The 22,801-nt window shown below is 28.0% G+C and overlaps 2 protein-coding genes across 2 annotated transcripts; both read left to right on the top strand.

The window, feature by feature from the left end:
• Positions 1–8,720: 8,720 nt before the first annotated feature.
• On the top strand, positions 8,721–18,872 carry LOC111686040 (sodium-independent sulfate anion transporter). The gene is made up of 7 exons (XM_023448341.2): positions 8,721–8,778; positions 9,348–9,751; positions 15,681–15,928; positions 15,989–16,402; positions 16,471–16,828; positions 16,905–17,207; positions 17,545–18,872. Exons 2-7 carry the CDS (start codon positions 9,595–9,597, stop codon positions 18,045–18,047), a joined length of 1,983 nt encoding a protein of 660 aa, XP_023304109.1. The 5' UTR covers positions 8,721–8,778; positions 9,348–9,594; the 3' UTR covers positions 18,048–18,872.
• A 2,780-nt stretch (positions 18,873–21,652) lies between these two features.
• Positions 21,653–22,498, top strand: LOC111686211 (60S ribosome subunit biogenesis protein NIP7 homolog). Its single transcript, XM_023448552.2, has 2 exons — positions 21,653–21,838; positions 21,902–22,498. The coding sequence occupies exons 1-2, from the start codon at positions 21,783–21,785 to the stop codon at positions 22,386–22,388; spliced, it is 543 nt and encodes a 180-aa protein (XP_023304320.1). The 5' UTR covers positions 21,653–21,782; the 3' UTR covers positions 22,389–22,498.
• Positions 22,499–22,801: the final 303 nt, after the last annotated feature.

Below are 22,801 nucleotides of genomic sequence, written 5' to 3'. Positions count from 1 at the left end.
CTGGTTCGACCCCATGTCAAATCATTCCAAGGAATGTCCGAGACATTCTGGTGACATCACCAGTGTTTATAACGTCTAGCAAATGCCTCCGGAGGAACTTTACCTAGACGGGGTCTACCTTAATACTTTGACTTCATGTTTAAAGACATTAAACTAGTTCTTTAGCTGGATATTTGAGGAGTAGCCATTTCGAGTGTAAAAACTTTTTACATAAAGAACTCAACACACACAACATTTGAACTCAATAGCATACTATTTAAGATTGTAAATCGCTATACATGTTCGTAGGGTATTTTAACATACTTTTTAACAATTTCTCACTTTTTTGCGAATCATTGATGATGATGAATACATGAATTAAAAGATACCGACCACCGATGAATGACATGTTGTTAACAATTTAAAGAACTAAAAATAAATAAATCTGATGTATGTGCTTGGAACTTAAATTAACTACTACTGTTGTTCATGTTTTTTTGTATTGTTTCATTAATAGATTAAAACAATATCGTGCATATAATCAAAATTTATAATTTTTGTTTTATTATAAAATGCGTGTCTTGTAGATAATAGACGATTTATGGTTTTATTAAACTCTATTTTAAACAAAGTGAAAAACAAGACTTTTTTTCCTCCAAACAAAAGAACAAAAAATTTATTGTTAATATTACTCGTAAATCCAGTTGTCTGTCGTTTGAACGAGCTACTGCAATGCGAATAAAACTCTAGGAAGTTAAATGTAGGAATTTTAGATTTTTTTTATTTGGTTTAAATTATGATAAAAGAAATAATGCTTTAAGTATTAATAGAACAATAAATATATTTTCAATAATTTCTGACAAAAAGGTCTTACTATTTATTTTAGCTTAATCTGTTTTTATGATAATTTTTATTTTTAAGAATTCTTATGAAATATAGTGCTTAACATATGGAATTTTCAAATTATTTAAATTTCAAAACTGCATTGATTTTCAAATATAAATTTTCTGTTTTTTCCAGATACCAGAAACCAAGACATTGTTGTTGTTGTTTTTATCAATATTTGGTATTAAACCTTGATGCATTATTTAGTATAAGATTGTTTTATTAACTATTTATATGAAGAATTTTTTTATATAAAATTATTTATAAATTAAACACCTTGAGAAATTATAAGTCGTAGGCGTAAATACGAGATCAAATCTTTTGAACGTGTGTGATTTAGTAGTAAAATTGATCTTAAAATGTAGAGATAAATATTGACATCAATAAATTTAATAAGATTAATTAATTAACATACTACTTTGTATAGAATATGTTTCAAAGAAGAGTAGCCGTTAAACACTACAAAATGTTTTCTTTGAATGAATTTTATTTTATAAATGGTAATATGGTTTTAAAAATGGAGGTAAATCTTTTAAAAGTGATGTTTTGTTTCCACTTAAAACATGTTTGCATTTTGTATGCGTATAGTTTTGCTGTAATTTCTAAATTGTTTAAAAATGGTAATAGGAAGATTTTAAAAATTTGTATGCATGTATTTATACCTAGTATGGCTGCATGTAGCAGTTCTTTTCCATGCCACATTCGATAAATCGTTTTATGACAAGGTTGATTTAAATTACCGTTAATATTTAATGTCGTTTAATATACTTATATGTTAATGACATAATCATAAACATTTTACGAAGATGCCGAAAGTTTTTCGTAGTATCGTTCCACCATATTTGACTAATCCTAACAATAATCATCAGAGAAATCGGTAGAATTTCTTATATTAATTTTAAAGGAGAATGTATATATGTACATCAAATCCAAATCGGGCGCTACCCAGTGCCTCTGGTGGGAATAGAACCTACCATTTCCGGTCAACCAGAAAAGAACACTAACCACTAACCTACCAGAGCACACTTTTCTTATAACACACGCTTCGCATTAGCTTATCTTGTAAATCGTATTTTCCAAGGCTTCTCTCCAAAAGCTTCTTGGATGATATTTGTCTTATGTGTGTAACGCTATACACTTAATTATTATATAGAAATTAATTATTTTAAAATAAAGCGAAGTACTTCCAAAAGAATAACATTTATAACTACTTCAAAAGTAGCAATTAGTTCTTACATTTTTGTGAGATAATTAAATGTATTTTTGAGCTTCTGTATCAATTTTTTTGTATATTTGTATATTTTTGCTGGGAAAAATAAAACTAAGTACTTCCAAAAGAATAATATTTATCACAACTTCGATAATGACTTCAGATGTGTGAATTTGGAATCAAATAAAAAGGACATCCCTCCTATGACAAGCCTGATTTAAAAGTGTAACTTCTTCAGGTCTTTTTCAGTACTTAGTTTTCGCTTCTTTGGAAGTTTTCTTTTTTTGCTGGGATCTTTAGATCAAATCACAGATCCGAGGCAGCCAATTGATAACCGAACTTAGTGACCTAAAGATCGATAGTATAATGACCTTTATGACAAGATATATTATCATGCTGAATCCAAATATTATCTAAGACTATGTATATCTTCTATACTACCCATTTAAAAAATCGTGATCTCAGTTCACAGAAGTGAAATTCTACTTGATTCGCTCCGTATGACAGCGATATTCGATGGGTCGGGAAAAAACTTAGTTTTAACAAATTCAATGTTGGGTATATGTTTGCAATACATTTCAATATCGTTCTAGCATAAACCGATGCAATTTAGATGAAGCATTGTGGAAGATTGGAGTCGTATCGTATATCTGAAAAGCTATAACAGCTGGAGACCTTAAATTTTCTTTCATCTTTAATATACTTTTAATCATTAAGGGAAAATTTTGAATTATTTCAAAAAATGGAGAGTAACTTAGATATTTTGCATTCGTTTTTTCTCTCAATGTGAGATACGTTTGAGGATCTCATTCGTTCCCTTCTATTCAAAAGATTGACAGATCGTATTACTTGCTAGCTTAAGATCATATTCTTTGTCATTTGAGGTCAATTTGGGCTTGTCAGCTTAATTTTTTTTTTCAAAATGTTCAATATATTTGCCAAAGTTTCAAATTAAGTTTTTTCATTATCAATTATTTTTTTTAATGCGAAAACTTGATTTTTACATATCATGAGATATGTACTTTATCATTTTTACCACAGAACTTTCAAAATCTAATTACTCGACATAATATGCTAAATATAACACACTACTAAATATTATGACTCACTCGCTATAAACTGTAGTAAAATTAACTATTTCCTTCATTACGAAAAATATGTATTTATGTGCATAAAACAATTATTTATGTTCAAATAACTAAATCAGAGTTCATTAAACTTACATTTATATTTATTTACTACATGCCTACATGCAGTGGTCATTACATTTATTAATTGTTTATACAAATTTATTCAAAAAAATTACTTTTTACATACATTATCACGTGATTAGTTCCTTCTATAAAGCGTGATAGTCAAACCCCTACATACTAACATATATATTCGACATAAATGTTTAGCAAAATTACTTATTAATAGTAAAGAATGTTTGTTTTAAGCTTTTGTCAGTTTAAGAAAATAAATTAAAGTTTTAATTAATTTACTTTTACCTTAAATTGTTAATTATAATTAATTGTTTTGGCTTAGCAAATGAATTACTGCGTTGACTGAAATACATTGTCTTCATAGCATGCGTTTTGTTAAAAAAAATCTGTGTCAAAGTCATTGGAAAACTTTGACTGGCCAGTTAGTTAGTTGGTTGGTTGGTTTATGGATTGGGTTGTTGAATTACCTGATATAAAAAAAAAATTAAACAAAAGATGTAGAAGTTGGTTTTAAAGTTGAATTTTTAAAAGATTTTGTTTGAGAACTAAAACTGAACCTTGTATTTTTGGGGTTATAAATTACATAAAATTATTATTATTAAGATAACTTTGTTTTATACTATTATACATATATTTTTGTAAAATGAATTAAGCCTATTTAATATATACATACTTGATTTTAAGATGAATGAAACCTAAGAAGATTTAATTAATATTTTTGTGCATTTCATTATTTACCTTAATGACTCTTTAATAATTTTAATAAACAACTGAAGGATTCTTAGAAGAAGATTTATTCAAATCAGTAATTACTTGTACTTACTCAACATATGACTTTTTAATGACTGAAATATACCGTTTGCTTTACTTTTAAGTACTCTTATAATGACTTACATATAATTAGATAAATAAGTACTTTAGCTTGCGATTTTTTTTTTTTTGCAAATTTTAGTTGATGGCGAACTAGCAACTACCAAAAATTCGTCGCTATCATGTGCTAGTGCTAGACCTACGTAAACACTTCATAGATTACAAAGGGACAGTCAGAGAACTAGTTCAATGAACATTTTGTCTACGCTCCCGCTTACAAAGGGTGCATTAAAGTAACGACTCTCACCGGTCTCCCTTACAAAGGCTAAACTAAAGAGACGACTTTCTTCATTCTCGTCTGCAAAAAGTGACTTCAATCAAGTATGTGGTTAGACATTAGTGGAAATTATATTACCCAGCAGTTCGACAAAGTGTCAATGAACTCACATAAGACAATGATTTCCATTTACGTTCAACCATCTGATTGTCTTTATTTCGTCTTTCGTCACAAAAGTACTCTTTGTAAACAAGGGTGAAGACAATTGTCACATTTGTGTACCATTTGTAAGCTATATAGTATTCACTTGTAAAACAAAGTTAAAGTTTTTATTATTTCTTCATGAATTCCTAATCGGACAAGCACATGTCAAAATTTCTAGTCATCTGGACGCTCGGTAGCTAGGGGTAACCCAAAATGGTGGGTTAAGTAGGTTTTTCGTAACTGTCCGATCAATCTGCTGTGATATTTTTCGTATGCTTGAGTAAGACAAGTAAGACAAGGGTCCCGGTTTGTATTCTGTGTGAGCAACATTTTTATGCTTAAAACAAAACTATTTTTAAGTACTTATTAAAGTAGTTATTTGTAAGCGAGCGTAGTAAAAGTTAAACTTGACAAAGGTTTAAGGCAACATTTCACAAACTTTCCCTTCTAAAAGCAACATTTATTTTAACTTTAAGAAAACTAATGCCAATAAGCGTGACATTAGTATTTAAAACATTTGAAATTTTTTAAAAAATAACTGTTAATAATACGAAATTTTTGAAAAACCCCAAATTTCCTCAGTAGAGTTAAAATGCATGTGATCTGTTTATTAAAAATTCCAGACAAAACGTTATGATCAAAATACATATGCCATACAGTTATTGTCCTTAATATTAGTATTTTTAAATTTTGGCCCCATTATTTTAAAATTTGGAAAAAAAACTTCAAAGAGCTCGTGATTTCTACGTGTAATAAAAACAAATAAAAGATTTGTTATTTTGATTTGGTTTAAAATACTTAATATTATTTGTAAGACAATGATCTTTATATTTCACGTTTGCAGTTTTCAATTAAAACTTAAATACAAAATATAAAAATAAACGATTGTAAAACAAAACCGCAAAATAAAGCTTTTTTAGAATATAAATACATAAATTAAAATTTGGAAATTTAGATGAAACCTAAAACATTTCAATGCAAAACACAATGTTGCAAAAGATGGCCGAAAGCAAAAATACAAACGGAAATATATACATAAAACGTAAAAACCCCAAAAAAACCCCCTTTAGGATTTTCTCAAGATTTTAAAAATTAAGAATGTAAAATCGAAAATAATAAAGTATGTTAGGAATGTTGACAGCAAAACAGTAACCAGAGCCACGGCTTCAAATATATAATAACATAAAGAATTGCAAAAAAAAAGAAATCAAAATTAGAACGTTAACCGTATGAAGTAATGAAATTTAACTACGACTGAAAACCAGCCCCGATGAGAATCAAAACAATTCGGCCATTTGACTCCGGAAATACTCGCGAGTACACTGTTATTACACAGTAATATTTTGTTTTTGCAGTATTTATTTTGTACTTTTAACTAAACTTAAACTGAGAGACAAATTGAGCCGGTAAAATAAAATGCGAATTGTTTAAACTACATTAAAAAAAGAGCGTCTTTATGTCTGTTTTTTTATTACTACATATATTAACGGCAAATTAGTACTAAAATGTGATGCCAGATGATGGGGAAAATTTTCAAGAAAACTGCGACAAATTTCTAACAAAACAATAAGCTTATTGCATCATTTATGACATCAGTCAAGTCTGATTCTTGAAAATTCTATATGAAAGAAGGCCAGATATAGCGAAGAACTTTCTACAGAGTTTAAAGAAAAGTACCCAGCAAAAAGCTTGGTTATGACTTCCAATTGTAACCACTCATCTATTTACATACTTTTCAATGACTACTACATATCGCTCTGATTACATAGAAGTTCTTTAATAACGTCTTATTACTTATATGTTATATAAATACTTTCTAATTCATTAGTCAGTTTCTGCGTGAAGATATAGAAGCTATATAAGTTGTTTCACACGACTTACATGGTGTGATTACTTGTAAGCGATTAAAATAATGAATAATGTGTATGTAATGAAAGGTTTTGCTGGATAATCTAAGTCTTTATTTGGTTTTCAATTCTGATTCGTGTTCTGAATCAAAAAGATATCACATTCTACAACATCTACATCAGAACGATAATGAGTTAGTTAGGTACCAGTTCGATTCACACGAATCTCTCTTTATATATTAACTTCATTATTTTCATATCTATTTTAATGTGATTAAATTCAAAAACCTTAACAGATTTTTTCTTCGAAATTTTAATCGAATTCAGTCTTAACTTTCAAAATTATCAAATTCATTGATTTCAATGATTCATGTAAACGATTGGATCAATCCTGAATAAAATCGATTCTTAAGAATTTCCTTGATTGCAGGTATTCTGAAATATATATTAGGTAAACACAAGTTCACATATATAGTTTTTAAGTATAATCCAGAAACTCATCTTCCTTACGAATAACCAAAAATTGTTTCGGAACATCAAGGCTAGAGATATGATATTAATTTAATCTTTGTGCAATTATATTTTCTTTGGAACACTAGCTCCAAGCTTCCAATGTCAAAGTTATTGTCATCTGGATTAGGGTTGTGCAAATTGGTACAATTGTTGTTTTTTTAGTACAATTCGATCATTAAAAGTACCATGGTACTCCAATGAACCATTTTGTACAATTTTCTCTCAACAAAAAGTTCAAAGAACTACAGACTTCGGTCAAATTTTTAGTAAACTTAGAAAGACGATATTGCAAAGAATAATCAAAGAGATTATGATTAGACTACATTTGACAAAAAGACTACCTTCACAATTGTTTCTTTATCCAAACACTTTTGTATTTTAGGGAAAAAAGTTGGACAAATTGGTAGAATTGTAATTTTTTTAGTACAAATCGATTTTCAAAAGTACAATAGTACTGCAATGAACGATTTTGTACAATGAAGTTCAAAGAACTACCGACTTCGGTCAAATTTATAGTAAACTTATTAGTAAAATATTGCAAAGAATAATCATAGAGATTAAAATCAGACTATATTTGACAAAAAGACTACTCTTCAGGATTGTTGCTTTATCCAAACATTTCTGTTTTCTATGAATTAGTTTTTGGACTCAATTTTAGTGCATGGACTATGGACTAGTACATGGACTAATTAACTTTCTTATTGTGTTATATAGTTTACTAACTCAAGTTTTGTTTTGTTATGTGTTAACTTTAAAATATATAGATTTGATCCAACGTATTCAAAAAAATACACTTCTCAATGCTTTGGGTACAATTTAAACATCCCATTTGCCTTTTCACAGACAAGATGATCTAAATATTGTCTGAGACATTTATTGCAATGAAAGGATTGAGACCAATACGTCAATATCTTTATCATGAGACGCCAAATTTATGAACCATGTTTCAGTTATTTTAAAGAAAGAGTTTCTAAAGTAATATTTTGAAATATAACAGTTAGTTTAAAAAGAGAATTTTTATACATATGTATATTAAATCCGAAGAAATATCTAGCCTCTGTCGGGCCTATTGTGGGTTCTTTAACCAGTGAGAATCGAAGCCACTCAGCCACACTAGAACACTAACCATTAGCCTATCGGAGCCCACTATAGGCAACTTAATATCATAAAAATATTCAGATTTTCAAGTCCCTAAAGGACACTAAAAAAACAGTTTTCTTAATAACAATTTAACAAAATTACAGGAAATTTTACAACATCCAATTGTAATCTAACACACAACCCTAACATCTGGCAGCTCAAAAACCCAATAAAGAGTTCAAGTGTTTTTTATTTATTTTATTTTTTTCCATTTCACATTTATTTAACAGAATACAAATACAACAATAAAAAAATAACACAAATAAAATATAAATTTGTTAAAACGAAATTGCTTTGATTTTATAAAAGACAAGGTTCGAGCCAAGTTCGAAAACAGTCGTGATTTAAACATTGACGAGTAACAATTAAACAACAATAACAACAAAAATATTAAAGTCAACTTTAAGCGAGAAAATAAAAACAAAGACAAACTAGTAGAGAAAAGTAACTGTAATTTAAATAAAACAAAAACAAGAAAAATCAAAGAGGAAACTAAAAACAAATAAATAGATCAAACTACTAATAAATAAAATAAATGCAAATAAAAAAATAAAATTAAAAGAAAAATAAATATAAAACAAAACCAAAATAAAATTAAAAAACAACAACTTTAAATACTAATGCAATTCAATAAATATAATAAAAAATATACAAATCAATCAATAGTAAAAAATTATAACAAACATTTGTTTGTGGTTTTATAAACAGGTATTATTATTATTATTTTTTGTGCTATTTTGTGTTTAAATGCTTAAATATTTTTAGTTAGTTATTTATTTATTATTTGTTGCTTTAAAATTATTTAACAAAATTTCATGGTTTATTTAAGTTTGTTTTGGAGAAAACAAAAAACGATTAAAATTTTTGCAAATCATTTGTAATTTTGTCATTGATCAAGAATTCCAAATAAATATAAATAAATTAAAAACAAATAAACAAAAGTAATAAAATAATAAAAGAAAACCTTTAGTTGAGAAAAAAATAACAATAATTAAACAACAAGCCTTGATTTAAAATTATGTTTATTTTTTGTTTAAAGAAGAGTTTTAAAAATAATAAATTCAATTAAAAACAAAACAATTAATTGTTTAATTAACAACTAACATGACACATGTGACACTTGTATTGCAACAGAGTTTAATGACCGTTTTAATTTAGTTAAAACAAAACACAAGACAAAAAAAAACAAATAACTAAAACTTTTCAAGTTTAAGCATTAAAAAATATATATAGTTATTAATTAAATTAATTATTAAATTAAATTTAAATCTTTGCAGTTAGCCAGAAATTTGATAATACTTAAACAGCAAGTACAATAATAATTACGTCAACCCTCAAAAATAATTTACCAAAAAAAAAAAAAAAATCAACATCAAAAAATAAATAACAAACGTGTTTAATAAACAAACATTTAAAATTCCACAGTAATTTGGAGTGTAATACATATTAATTAATTGTATTGAAAAATACTAAATATTGTTATTGTTAAAGTGAAGTGAAAGAATAAACATCGATCGCAACAAAATGAAGTTAAATCCGGCATCTGATCATGTGTATTTTAATGATGGTTTTAAATGTTCCTCCATAAGCATAACAACGAATTTGAATGAAACAAATGCTGCTGACAGTGGAGGAGCTGCGGCTAATGGTGATGGTTCTCAAGGATCGAATGAATTTATATGTAAGTATATTGAGATACACATACATACATATATACAATAAAAAATTGTTAGAATAAAAGTTTTTGGTGAATTTAATGATAATTAAAGGATTAATTTAGTCGATTAGTTTAGTCAATTCATTTCGTTGGTGCTTTTTTTCGAATCGGCGTCTTTTTGGAATAATCGCTCCAGAACTAGATTTTTAAGTTGTCACTAAGGGTTAGCCCTAGCCTACAGGTGATTGTTCTAGCAAATAAGTCAATCGTCACTCCATAGCTTACAAAGACATTTTTTTTTGCTTATGTTTTGATTAAAGTCTCTATTCTCTAGATTACTTGGGGATGGTAAAGTGGCGACAGTTTTCACTCTTGTTTACAAAGAGTATACATATTTGTGATAAAGTACGAATCACACCCAATTAGATGGTTAGGAGTAAAAGTTACTATACTTTTCAGATGCATGGCCTTTTTGTTGAGCTGCTAGGATAACTAGTCATTATGTTGTTTGGGTGGTCGATTTGCTAGTTCATAACTGTCTCTCGTACTGCAGGTGTGGGAAACAGTCATTTATCTGTCACCCGGATCTGTAGGAATGTCGAAGATTAGTTTTTATTTTAAGCTTCAAAAAGTCCAAAGAAATGAATTCAATTTTCTTTCAGATTCAAATGGCTTGAGTTGAGGAATAATAATAAATAAATATTTCCCTAGCAGTTTACACCGATAATATATTTCAGCAACTCGTAAGCTATCATTCTCTCTTCCGCAAAGTTTGAACTGACCTAATCGATCAATTTTAAATGAGGAACGTAACTTATGATGAAGAAGGAAGTTATTATTCTGCTGATAAGTTCTAATGCTATTATATTATTCTTGAAATTGAAAAAGTTCAAAAGAAAAAATTTACTATTGACATTTTTAACTGTCACACCAATAAATCCTCCAGCGTGATAACTACTAGTCAACGCGTAATAACGTTTAATAATATTCTGCTGATATTTCGCATTAAACTTCTATATCCGAAACTTCTTAACGTTTTAGCATTTTTTAATATAATACATTCAGTGTAAAATTTAAAACTTGAAACTGTTGATCCAAAATAAGTTGAAACTATTGTTTAATAAAAGTGAACATTTTCACCTTTTATATTCGGTAGGACAATAAATATTCCAAGATCATTCGTAGTGAAAAGAAAATCTTAACTTATGATTAACTAATTGTTAAGTATTAAACGATCTAGAAGAGATCCAAAGATCCTTTTTTTATTTATTTCAAAATCTAAAAGAAAATTTTAACTGATAATATTTTGCACTAATCATTCAATTTCTCTTTAACCCAAAAATGTAAGAACAATTTCTGTATAAAAGCGATCATTTCTACTTTTGTCACTTTATAACTTGTTTAACTTTTTGTCATTTATAAAAGTAAATAATAAAAAGATATTTTAAATGCAATTTTTTTTTTACAAATTTATTAGAAAAACTTTATTAGAACTAACAACCATATAAAAAACACTTAAGCCATGCTAAGGAAGCTTTTTATGGTAATTTATTGTAATTGAACAAGTAGTACAAACTACTTCAAGATTAGATAAAAACGTATTAAAGAATGGTTTAAGAGTCATAGATATAATTTATTACGCCTTTTAGAAAAGTTTTAACGTCATTAAATGACGTTTAAAGAATCGTGACAATAAATTGTAACTTATGCATTTAACTGACAAATGTTAAACAAAGATTTTCTTTTAAACCACTCATGTTAACTATTCGATAGTTAACGTGTGAAATGTAAATGTTGTTAATTTATTTGACTTTAAGTTATTAATTACCATATAATATTAAATGTCATAAATGATATGCAAATTTATGCAATTTTCTTACGTACATGAAATTGTAGAATCATGTTTAATAAGCATTTAAATCTGTTTCTAAAATATTTCTATTAAAATCTTAATAAAAGTTTTCTTTATGACAAAACTAGTTAACATTTTTTACTCTTTAAAATTAAATTTTTATTACTCGCTCTAAACATGTTGAATGAAAGCAAACAATGTATATTTGTTTTCTAAAATTTATCATAAAACTAAAAACACTTTTATTTAATTTATAAGCTAAAATTCATTTAACAAGTTTTTTTCTAAACTCCTTAAATATATTGGCAACAAAAGAAAAACCTATAAAATATTTAAGTGCAAATTTCATTGTGTTAAAAAAAACCCTATAGACCAAATAGAATCGAAATTATTCATATAAAAATAAATACTTTAGTCATTCACACGTTTTTGTTTACTTAACGTGTCTAGTCGTACCAAGGTATTTAATCCAGAAAATTTCACAGCTACAGATGTTTTTTATTTATTTAATTTCTTTATTTTTTAACTGAATTTAACAAACATTTACAAGTCATCTATTGTTAAAAAAATAGGAGGAATTTTATTTTCATTTATATAAACTTAAATAAATATTGGCAAAGTTTACTAAAAATATGTTGATGTTTTTATTAACGATTTTAAAAACTCATTATAAATTCTCCCTTTATATAGAAAGTTAAATTTTGTGTTGAAAATTTTTTCAAAATGCATTTAATCTACCTGAAGTAAGGTTATATTTTAGAATTATTAATGCTTTTGGGTTTCTTTTCCCACACAACTTTCTTTGTGATTCATTTCATAGGTTTTCTATTTAAATTTTCCGGTTTGATTAAATTATAAATAAATTATGAAACATAATTAATATTACCTTTTTTGTATAGATTAATTTTAACTTAAGGGATTGATTTTAAAGTGCTAACTTAAGCAAAGTTAAACTCTTTAACGGGCTGTTGAAATTATTTAACAAAAGTTTAACTTTTACTAGAACTGAACTGAACTAGAACTGAACTAGAACTGAACTAGAACTGAACTAGAACTGAACTAGAAGTGAACTAGAACTGAACTAGAACTGAAATAATACTAGAACTGAAATAATACTAGAACTGAAATAGAACTAGAACTGAACTAGAACTGAACTAGAACTGAACTAGAACTGAACTAGAACTGAACTAGAACTGAACTAGAACTGAACTAGAACTGAACTAGAACTGAACTAGAACTGAACTAGAACTGAACTAGAACTGAACTAGAACTGAACTAGAACTGAACTAGAACTGAACTAGAACTGAACTAGAACTGAACTAGAACTGAACTAGAACTAAACTAGAACTGAACTAGAACTGATTTAGGATTGGACTAAAACTGAACTTAAACTAAACTAGAACCGAAAAACAGAGCTCGAATGGAATGTTTGTCAAAATTTAATAAAAAAAACAGAATTCATTAAGTTACATACGTAATTACAAAGATTTAAATATAATTGCAAATCAGTTGTTTTATGAAAAACTTCCCCTAAATATTTAAAATTACCTGCAGTATAGTATTTTGCATTCGATTTCCCCCTTAAATAAAAAATGTTAATTAATTGCTTTATAATTTAAATAAATTTTCACTTGTGTTGAAAATTTTATTCCCAATCATTTACACACTTCCCTCTCTTTCATATAAAAAACAAATCACAATAAAATTTCAATTAAATGAAATCACAAATTCATTGAAGCGTCAAAATTACAAAAAAAAAATTAAATAGTTAATACATAATAACAAATTCCTCAAAATAAAACGAAAAAATACTACTCCTCCCAATAGATTTTTTATTGTGTTTTGAAAAAAAAATCATCTCATGAAAATTATAAACAGTTTTCTTTCAGATTCAATTAAATGTTTATAAAAAGCTTTAGTAAAAAAACACGCTCAAAATATAAAAATATTATTAACGACTTTTACTTTAACAAAAGTAGTAGTCAGTCATTGTTGTAGCAATAATGCAAAAAAAAAAATTGTTTAACTTAATTTTTTGACTTGGGCACGTTAAAGATATTATAATTTTAGTGCAAATTATTTACTGAATTTTTAAAATTTTATGGTGGAAAGTGTGACTTAGAATTTTACGTTTGCGGTAGCTGAACAGTAATAAATTTAAATATTTAATTTTTAGGAACTACATTTTTACATTAATTATATGAAGTTGTATTAACATATTCAGGTTTTTTTTTTTTTTGTTTTAGATATTGTTTAATTCATTTATTTAAAAAGGACGATAATTTTCAAAATCAAATGTCCAATTAGTTTAAAGCAGTGATCTCTTAGCCATTAGGAGTCGCCAGTTACAATATGAAGTTTTATAGTCAAGGAAGATGTACTTCTCAAATAGGGTTGTTTCATTTGTTTCAAAAGAAACAAAACTTGTCATCTCTGCTACTTAAAACCACAATATGTGTCAATTAAACTTCCGGTATATATTAGTAGATTTGAACTTGAACTATTCCAGTTAAAGTAAAAAATACAAAACTAAAAAATTTAGCAATACTTAGAATGTGTATAAGAAAGAACCAGTATTTAATACTTAGAAAAAGAACTATAAAATTATTTAATTACAACAAAAACTAAGTTTAGAATCTTTAAACTTTAATTAAATACTCTTAAGCCTTTTAAGCAGACGTCTAGCTAATTACATAAAATTTTTATGAGTATAAAGAATCCATTCTTTTAAAAAACCTTGAAAAATTTAATTTTTTAAAGTTTTTGAAAATTTTCACAAAATAAACAATACTCTAACTAAAAAAAAACATAAAATATAATTTAAAAGCTAATACCTGAAATTAATGACTCATTTTAATTGTTTTTTTTTTGCTCAGTTTTTTAACATTAGAAATAAAATTTTGTTGTTTTAGAAAAAAAACAGAACAATAACAATTCGAATAATTCTAAAATAAATTCCAAACACAATGACGTAAATATTAAAAATTTCTATATGGTATGTGGAAATTGTTTACATTGTTTTTTGTGCTTCCAAAACTCTTTTTTTATAATAAAATTGCAAGATTATTGCATTATCTTAAACTGAGCTTTATCACTTGTTTCGAAAGTATTTTTTTGTGATTTAAAGTTTTTGTCATTAGTTATAATCATCATGAAATATTAAAACTAAATTTTAAATGTTGTAAATACTTAGTAGAATAAGTATTAAGCGTCTGTAGCACGAACATGTTAAGGTAAAAAATACTTTGATTTTTAACCCTTTTAATGAAAGTTGATTTGATTGTTAACCCTATAAAATGCTATAGACTCATTATGTTGCATATAAAAAACGATATTTAAAGTTTATTGACCCCAAAATATAAATGCAAAATATCATAAAAGCGAGCAGAAAGTCGTGTTGTTGGTGAAAAAACCAAAAAAACAAGATTGCAGTTGAGCTCAAAATGAACTAGAACTGATCTAAATTAGAACTGAACTAAAACTTGCTATAACTGAGCTAGAACTGAATTAGAACTGAACTAAAACTCGCTAGAACTGAACTAGAACTGAACTAGAACTGAACTAGAACTGAACTAGAACTGAACTAGAACTGAACTAGAACTGAACTAGAACTGAACTAGAACTGAACTAGAACTGAACTAGAACTGAACTAGAACTGAACTAGAACTGAACTAGAACTGAACTAGAACTGAACTAGAACTGAACTAGAACTGAACTAGAACTGAACTAGAACTGAACTAGAACTGAACTGGAACTGAACTAGAACTGAACTAGATTTTTACTACAACATTGTTTAGCCTCAAATTAATATTGCAAAAACTTACCTACATCAATAAACAAATATAATAATGGTCACCTTATTATTTAAATAACAGTAACTTACTAGTAATAACAATTAAAACTTAACCTTCAAATTATAAAAAAATATTTCATGGTTGAAAAAATTTCAGAACAAACAAACAAATTTTCAAAATCTTACCAAACAAACGTTTCGCATGACCAAAAATTTTAAATACTTAGAACAAAGAAACATTAACATAATTTCAAATATTCTAACAATTAAATAATTCTTACAATTTTTAATTATTATCACAATTGCAGTAACCGAAGATGGCAAAAAAATAATACCACCAGCCAAAACGATAGAATGTGCCAGAACCTGGTTGCAAGAACGTTCGAAAAAAACCTTTAATAAGAAAACTCTGCACAAACGTTTGCCTATTTTAAAATGGTTGCCAAAATATAATTCCGAAGATGCTGTGGGAGATTTAGTGGCTGGTATAACGGTGGGTTTAACTGTTATACCACAAGCTTTAGCTTACTCGGGTATAGCGGGATTACCAGCAGCAGTAAGTTTTATTTTTTTTAAGGAAATATAATTTTTCTAATGTTTATTATCTTTTTTTCAGTATGGTCTTTATGGTTCATTTCTGGGTTGTTTTGTTTATATATTTTTGGGCAGCTGTAAAGATGTTCCCGTTGGTCCTTCAGCCATTGTGGCTCTGTTAACCTATCAGGCTGCTCAGGGTTCTTGGCAAAGATCAGTGTTGCTATGTTTATTGTGTGGCATAGTGGAGTTATTAATGGGTGTTTTTGGTTTGGGCTTCCTAATAGATTTCGTATCGGGCCCAGTGTCATCTGGTTTCACCTCAGCCGTTTCGTTAATCATATTAACTTCACAAATTAAAAATATATTGGGTATAGCAGCAAGAGGTTCAACATTTATAGAAATTTGGGGTCATATATTTGATAATATAAAAGATATTAGTGCCACCGATACCATATTGGGAGTAACGTGCATAGTTATACTACTAATGATGAGAGTAAGTTGAATGTAAATTTCTTAGAATTATAACAAATATTTATTTATTTTTGTTGATTTTTTTTGTAGCTTTTATCTTCTTATAAAATTGGACCTAAAGATCCTGAATTACGCTCTAAAACCCAAAATGTTATTAATAAAATTATCTGGGTTATTGGTACTTCTCGCAATGCTATTTTGGTTATAGTATGCTGCATAATGGGTATTCTATTGCATAAAGAACATGAAGGTACTCCCTTTAAAGTTATTGGCTATATACCACAAGGTTTGCCCAGCTTTGCTCTACCACCTACACATCTTAAGGCCAATGATACGATTACCGGCAAAGAGGAAACTTTCTTTCAAATGGTTCATAGCATGGGTTCGGGTTTGATTGTGGTGCCTTTGATTTCATTAATGGAGAATATTGCTATTTGTAAAGCTTTTGGTAGGTAGTTTTGTAAAATGAATATGAATCTATGAATAGTTTTAGATTAACTTTTTTTTGGTTTATTTTTCTTTAGCTAATGGTAAAACTGTGGATGCATCTCAGGAACTTATTGCTATTGGTGCTGCCAATATAGCAAATTCTTTTGTTCAAGGTTTTCCCGGTACCGGCGCTTTAAGTCGTGGTGCTGTTAATAATGCCAGTGGTGTTAGAACGCCCTTGAGTAATATCTATTCTGGAGCTTTGGTTATTATATCGTTGATTTTCTTTACTCCCTATTTCTATTATATACCTAAGGCTACATTGGCTGCTATTATCATAGCAGCTGTTGTCTTTATGGTGGAGGTGCGTGTCATTAAACCAATGTGGAGAGCCAAAAGTAAGTATAGATTTAGATTATTTTAGAGTGTTTAAAGTCAAAAACCTCTTAGGGATATTTGAAAAGTTTGGAACTTATTTAAGAGATCTGTTTTTCTACTTTTCTTTAGAAATTAAATAACTTCTGATTGATCAACATTTCTTAAGGAAACTCGTAGATCAAGTTTTCTACGATCATATTTTATATAGAAAACTTTTAGATCTTTTTCCTTTACAAAGTTTTTCCAACAAGTTCTTAAGATTAGAAAACTTTTTGATTAAGTTTCAAAAGCTCAATATTTCTAGTGAAAACTTTTCGACAAAGATTATAAGATATGATTTTCCTACTCTTTTTGCAGAAAGTGACTTGGTTCCCGGCGTAGGCACCTTCATAGCCTGTTTAGTATTGCCTCTGGAAATGGGCATACTCATTGGTGTGGGCGTCAATGTTATTTTCATACTCTATCATGCAGCTAGACCAAAATTAACCACAGAAATATTAACCAGTCCGGCTGGTAATGAATATCTTATGATTACACCCGATAGATGTATAATTTTCCCCTCTGTGGACTATGTAAGAAATTTGGTGAATAAGCAATCTATGCGCAATAGCATACCAGTAGTCATAGATGCTTCTCACATATATGGTGCCGATTTTACGGCTGCAACTGTTATTGAATCGCTGCTAAAGGATTTTGCTCAACGGCAACAATTACTATTCTTTTACAATTTAAAACCAAGTATTTGTGCTATATTCGAGAGTGTATCATCATCGGAATTTGTGGTCTACTATCAGGAACAACAATTGGATGAATTATTAAAAGAAAGGGATTATAATCAAGATAAAACCGAAACAGTTTAAGTGAAAATAGTTTAATTTAAATTTTTAATTATACAAATTTATTATTAATTTAATGGAAGAAAAGTGTTAGAAGAAAAAAAAAAACACTCGAAAAATGGACACCTAACAAAACAGAATATTAAAGCAATTCTTTCCTTTAGTTATTTAAGTAACAAATCTTAACTTTACTTCAAACTATATTAAAATCTTTAGCTATAATTGTAATATACTGAATTTAACTTATTTTATATTTTTATTAAAAAAAACAAACACACACACACAAACAGGAGAAAATTTAAAACAAAAGAAATTTCAAAACATTTTAACTTAAAAAGTTTTGTGCTAGTATCTCAGGTTATACTATATTTAATTAATATGAATTATGAAATAATTATTATGGTATTCACTTAAATAAATCATAGAGCATATCATTTTTTAAATTGATTAATACTATGAGAAATATCGGAGGCTCTTGCGCTTCAAATTGTGATTACCCCCCCTAAGTAAGTTATTGTAATGTTTCATTTTTTTAATGTTATAATAACATATCGAAGAAGCTATTTTAGTGATATTTTATTCGAACATAAACAAACAAATAAAAAACAAATTTGTATTATTTTTATTAAATTAGTATTAATTATTATTATATAAATATTATTATAAAGTTTTAGTTTATAGTCTATATGTGTGTAGTTATTAGTATTATTTGTTATAAATATGTATGATGTTTAATAATAATAAAATTATTATTATTATTGTATTCCTTGTTGAAGAAACAAATTAAAACGAATAAATAATGATCAAACAAATGAGCAAATAAAAAAATACAGATTTTAAATACCTAAATCATCTAAATTTCATAATTACGGGCTTTTTTCACATAACATTTATTTTGCAGAAAAAAAATTTTTATGAAAAATATGAGTTATCAAGTTTTTTCACCATTTTCCGAATTTGGAGCATTATTTAATGATCTACAAACGATTTCAAAATTTTTAAGTAAAGATTTTTACATTTTCTCAATTGGACTGTCATTTAAGGATCTACAACCGATTGAAATATTTCCAAGTAAATATTGTAAATTTCTAAGATTTTTATGTCGAACGAGAACATTTTATTTTATGTCACAAGAACTTATGTTTTCTACTTTCAACATGATTATCCACATCGGCTGCAACGGTACTAAAGTAAGGTGGCAACATATACCTTGCATCTTTTTAGCTGCCTTTTGATTCTCCGACATAAAGTCGGATCTGATCATAGGTATAGAAGATTCAAAATACTACAGTCGCCACCAAATTCTATAAAATTTCTGAATAAGTCTAAAACTCGGTACCTTACTAAAGAATCGTTTATGTCAGGACATTTTTCAGTGTCGAAATTAAGAGGACATAGACGCCAAATTAAAAATGCTCAGAAATGGGCGAGTGGAGATCTGCCCAGGAGAAACCTTGGGTAACAGGGGAGATCCGTAACCTATTTAACCGGGCACGGTGTAATAATATCGCAGTATATTGGTATGAATATCGTAGTAAACTTGGTAAATATAAGAAAATTGATCGAAAAGCCAAACGAGACTCCTGGAAACTTTTCTGTGAACAGGTAGACTGCTCAAATGACGTATCGAAGATACAAAAACTCCTATCCAAAACACATGTCCAACCGAAATCTATAGATTCCTCTCATTTCCCAACCCTATATCGAATAACATAGATAAGCCGCTATTGAAGGAATTATAATTACATCTGATATGGAGGCGGTTTCTGTACATATGCCTCAGATATTCCCTGCATGCTTGAAATTGACATGTACTCCCATTAAATGACAGGATGCAAGGGACACCTAGCTATGCGACTCCTAAGTCCTATAGACTGATAAGTCTTACGTCCTTCCTTCTTAAACCCTTGTCTTAAACCCCTTAGTCAATAGTATGGTAAAAAGCTATGGAATGGGGTCTCAGTCCTTCTATGACAAATTGAATACGTAATACGTATTGGATTATAATAAATATGGCGCCAACAGTCATTAATATTTTTCCCGATAGCCAGAAAACAATTAGGGCAAGATCAGGTGATAGAATTAAATCTAAGAGCGTATTGGATTGTACAAAAGTTTTAAATGAATACTCTCACAGAGGTAAGGTTTACATCATGTGGGTACCAGGCCCTCGGGAGAAGTCGGCAACGAAAGGGCGAATTTAATAACTTTAGAGGAAAGTGAAGTTGAAGTTGTTTACCAGACAAAGATTCTATTGGGTGACCCTGATGACGTGAAATCTCCGCAAAATTAGCAAGTCTGAAGTTAATATGATGGTACGTATTCTGCGTGGATACACAAGATTACGAGCACATTCAGTACAAAATTGACCACGCGGATTCAAACGAATGTAGAGCATGTGGACAGAAAATACAACTATGGAGCACTTTCTTTGCCACTGTCAGGCATCCGTTAAAGTTAGATCCAAGCATCTTTGAAGTTATGTTATTCAGGAAATAACATTCCTGACTAACACTGATTGGAAATATATTAGGAAGAATGATTTTTTTGCACATCTTAAACATCAGTGAACAAATTTGTTCATGAAAAAGAGCGCACAACAGGCCCGATAGTGGCCTAGGTGCATTTCTAGGATTTGTCTTACTATACATCCTCCTATCTTAAATATTTATTTTTTATGAAAATTATTAAGGGTCACAGATTTTCATTATTTTTCTATTGGAACGATGTTTAAAATCGATATTAAAAATGAACTGATCACAGATTTGCATTATTTCTCAATTGGAGCGTAATTTAAAAATTTATTTTTTATAAATATTATGAGTGATCACAGATTTTTCTTATTGTATCTACAACCGATTTAATTACTGATTTTTTAAAATAAATTATATTAATTAACGTACCTGTAATGACTTGTAGATTTCTGTAGCGGGTTTTCGGTAAACGAAGTGGCATCATTGGGCGTTTGTTTTCATTTCATTACCTTTATATTTTTAACTAAAAACTTTTTTTATTTTAATCAAACTATTTGAGCATTTACGTTTTATTTATATTAAATATTACCCATATACATATGTATGTATGTATTTACATTTCGCACAACTAAAAGAATGCATTAAGCTTTTTAAACACAATTTATCTACTAACTTTTCACAAATGATTTCATTATTTATTTCAATTATTACTTCTTTATTTTATAAACTTCAGATAAAACTATATTTATTTAAAAATATTAACAACACTTTATACTTATTTACCGTGATTTTTCTTGATTATCAATAAAATTAACGAATTTCAACATTAGCAAACAAAACCGACCGCCATATTAAGAAAAAACTAAAAAGTGACATTTGCAGCAATGATGCCAGACTTGAGATTAAAAAGAACTAAAAAGAAAAGAAAATACAAAAGTAAGAATAAAAACCAATGAAATTAAGCATAAATTTAAAATCTGAAAAATTAAAAAAACAATTTAAACAGAAAATTAAAAAAAATAACGTTTTATTGTGCAAAAATTTGAATTTTATTTTATAAATTTTCACACTAGAGGGCTTTATAACACAGAGTTGGTAACTCTTTTGATGTTTATATTTATACAGTCCGCACGTGGTGTCAAAATATAAAAACAATTGAGTTTGACAGTTCAATTTATATTTTTTTGTTAGCATAAACTAGAAACGTGTTGAATTTTCGGGATTTTCTTTAAATTTATCAATAAAATTATTAAACTTTAAGTAAATTAATAAACAAAAATAAATTATGAAACGTTTAAGTGAGGAAAGAGCTAAAATTTTATTTGAAAAGTTATCCAAATAGTAAGTATTTCTCAAACTTTGAAATGTGAAACAACTAATAAAAAATTGCTCTCCCTTTTCCAGCATTGGTACTAATGTCAAACAATTGATAGATCGTCCCGATGGCACCTATTGTTTCCGTGAACATTTGGATCGTGTTTATTATGTTTCCGAACGTATACTCAAGTTATCCGAGTGTTTTGGTCACAAAAAACTTGTCTGTGTTGGCACATGTTTTGGTAAATTTTCCAAAACGAACAAATTGAAATTCCACATTACCGCTTTATACTATTTGGCTCCCTATGCCCAATACAAAGTGTGGGTAAAACAATCTTTCGAACAACAGTATCTATATGGCAATCATATACCTAAATCGGGTTTGGGACGTATTACCGAAAATGCTGGCCAATATCAAGGAGTTATTGTTTACAACATGAACGATTTGCCTTTGGGTTTTGGTGTTTTGGCTAGATCTACCACGGAATGTAAAGCGGCTGATCCTTTGACTACAGTGTGTTTCCATCAATCGGATATTGGTGAATATATCAGATCGGAAGATACATTGTTTTAGAGTGGATTTTTTTCTTAATTGCTAGTTTTATAGTTTTTTTAAAGTAAACAACAACAAATACTAAAGTAAGTTTAGATGTTTTTTAAATACAAATTATAATGAAAATATAATGGAAAGTTGAGTGTTTTTTTATTCAAAGTGGATTAAGATTTTAGAGAATTTAATACGTTTACGCTTGAAACTACGTATTTAAGTTTCACAGGAACTGTATCTCCTTCTTCTATTAATTCCTTAATAATATAATTTGGAATTCAAGTCATCAAGTCACATTAGGAAATGATAATGATGATAAGTAGTACAAAATCGAAAGCATTATAGTTGGTACAGCTGTTTCAACACAAACTCAAAGTTCCCGTATGACGCAGTGTAGCGATATATAAATTTATAAAGATAATAATCATCAGAACAATAAG

Source organism: Lucilia cuprina, chromosome 4 (genome assembly GCF_022045245.1).
Source record: "Lucilia cuprina isolate Lc7/37 chromosome 4, ASM2204524v1, whole genome shotgun sequence".
In the NCBI taxonomy this organism is placed as follows: Eukaryota; Metazoa; Arthropoda; class Insecta; order Diptera; family Calliphoridae; genus Lucilia; species Lucilia cuprina.
The sequence above is the reverse complement of the archived record's forward strand: the minus strand, read 5'-3'. Positions and strand labels throughout refer to the sequence as shown.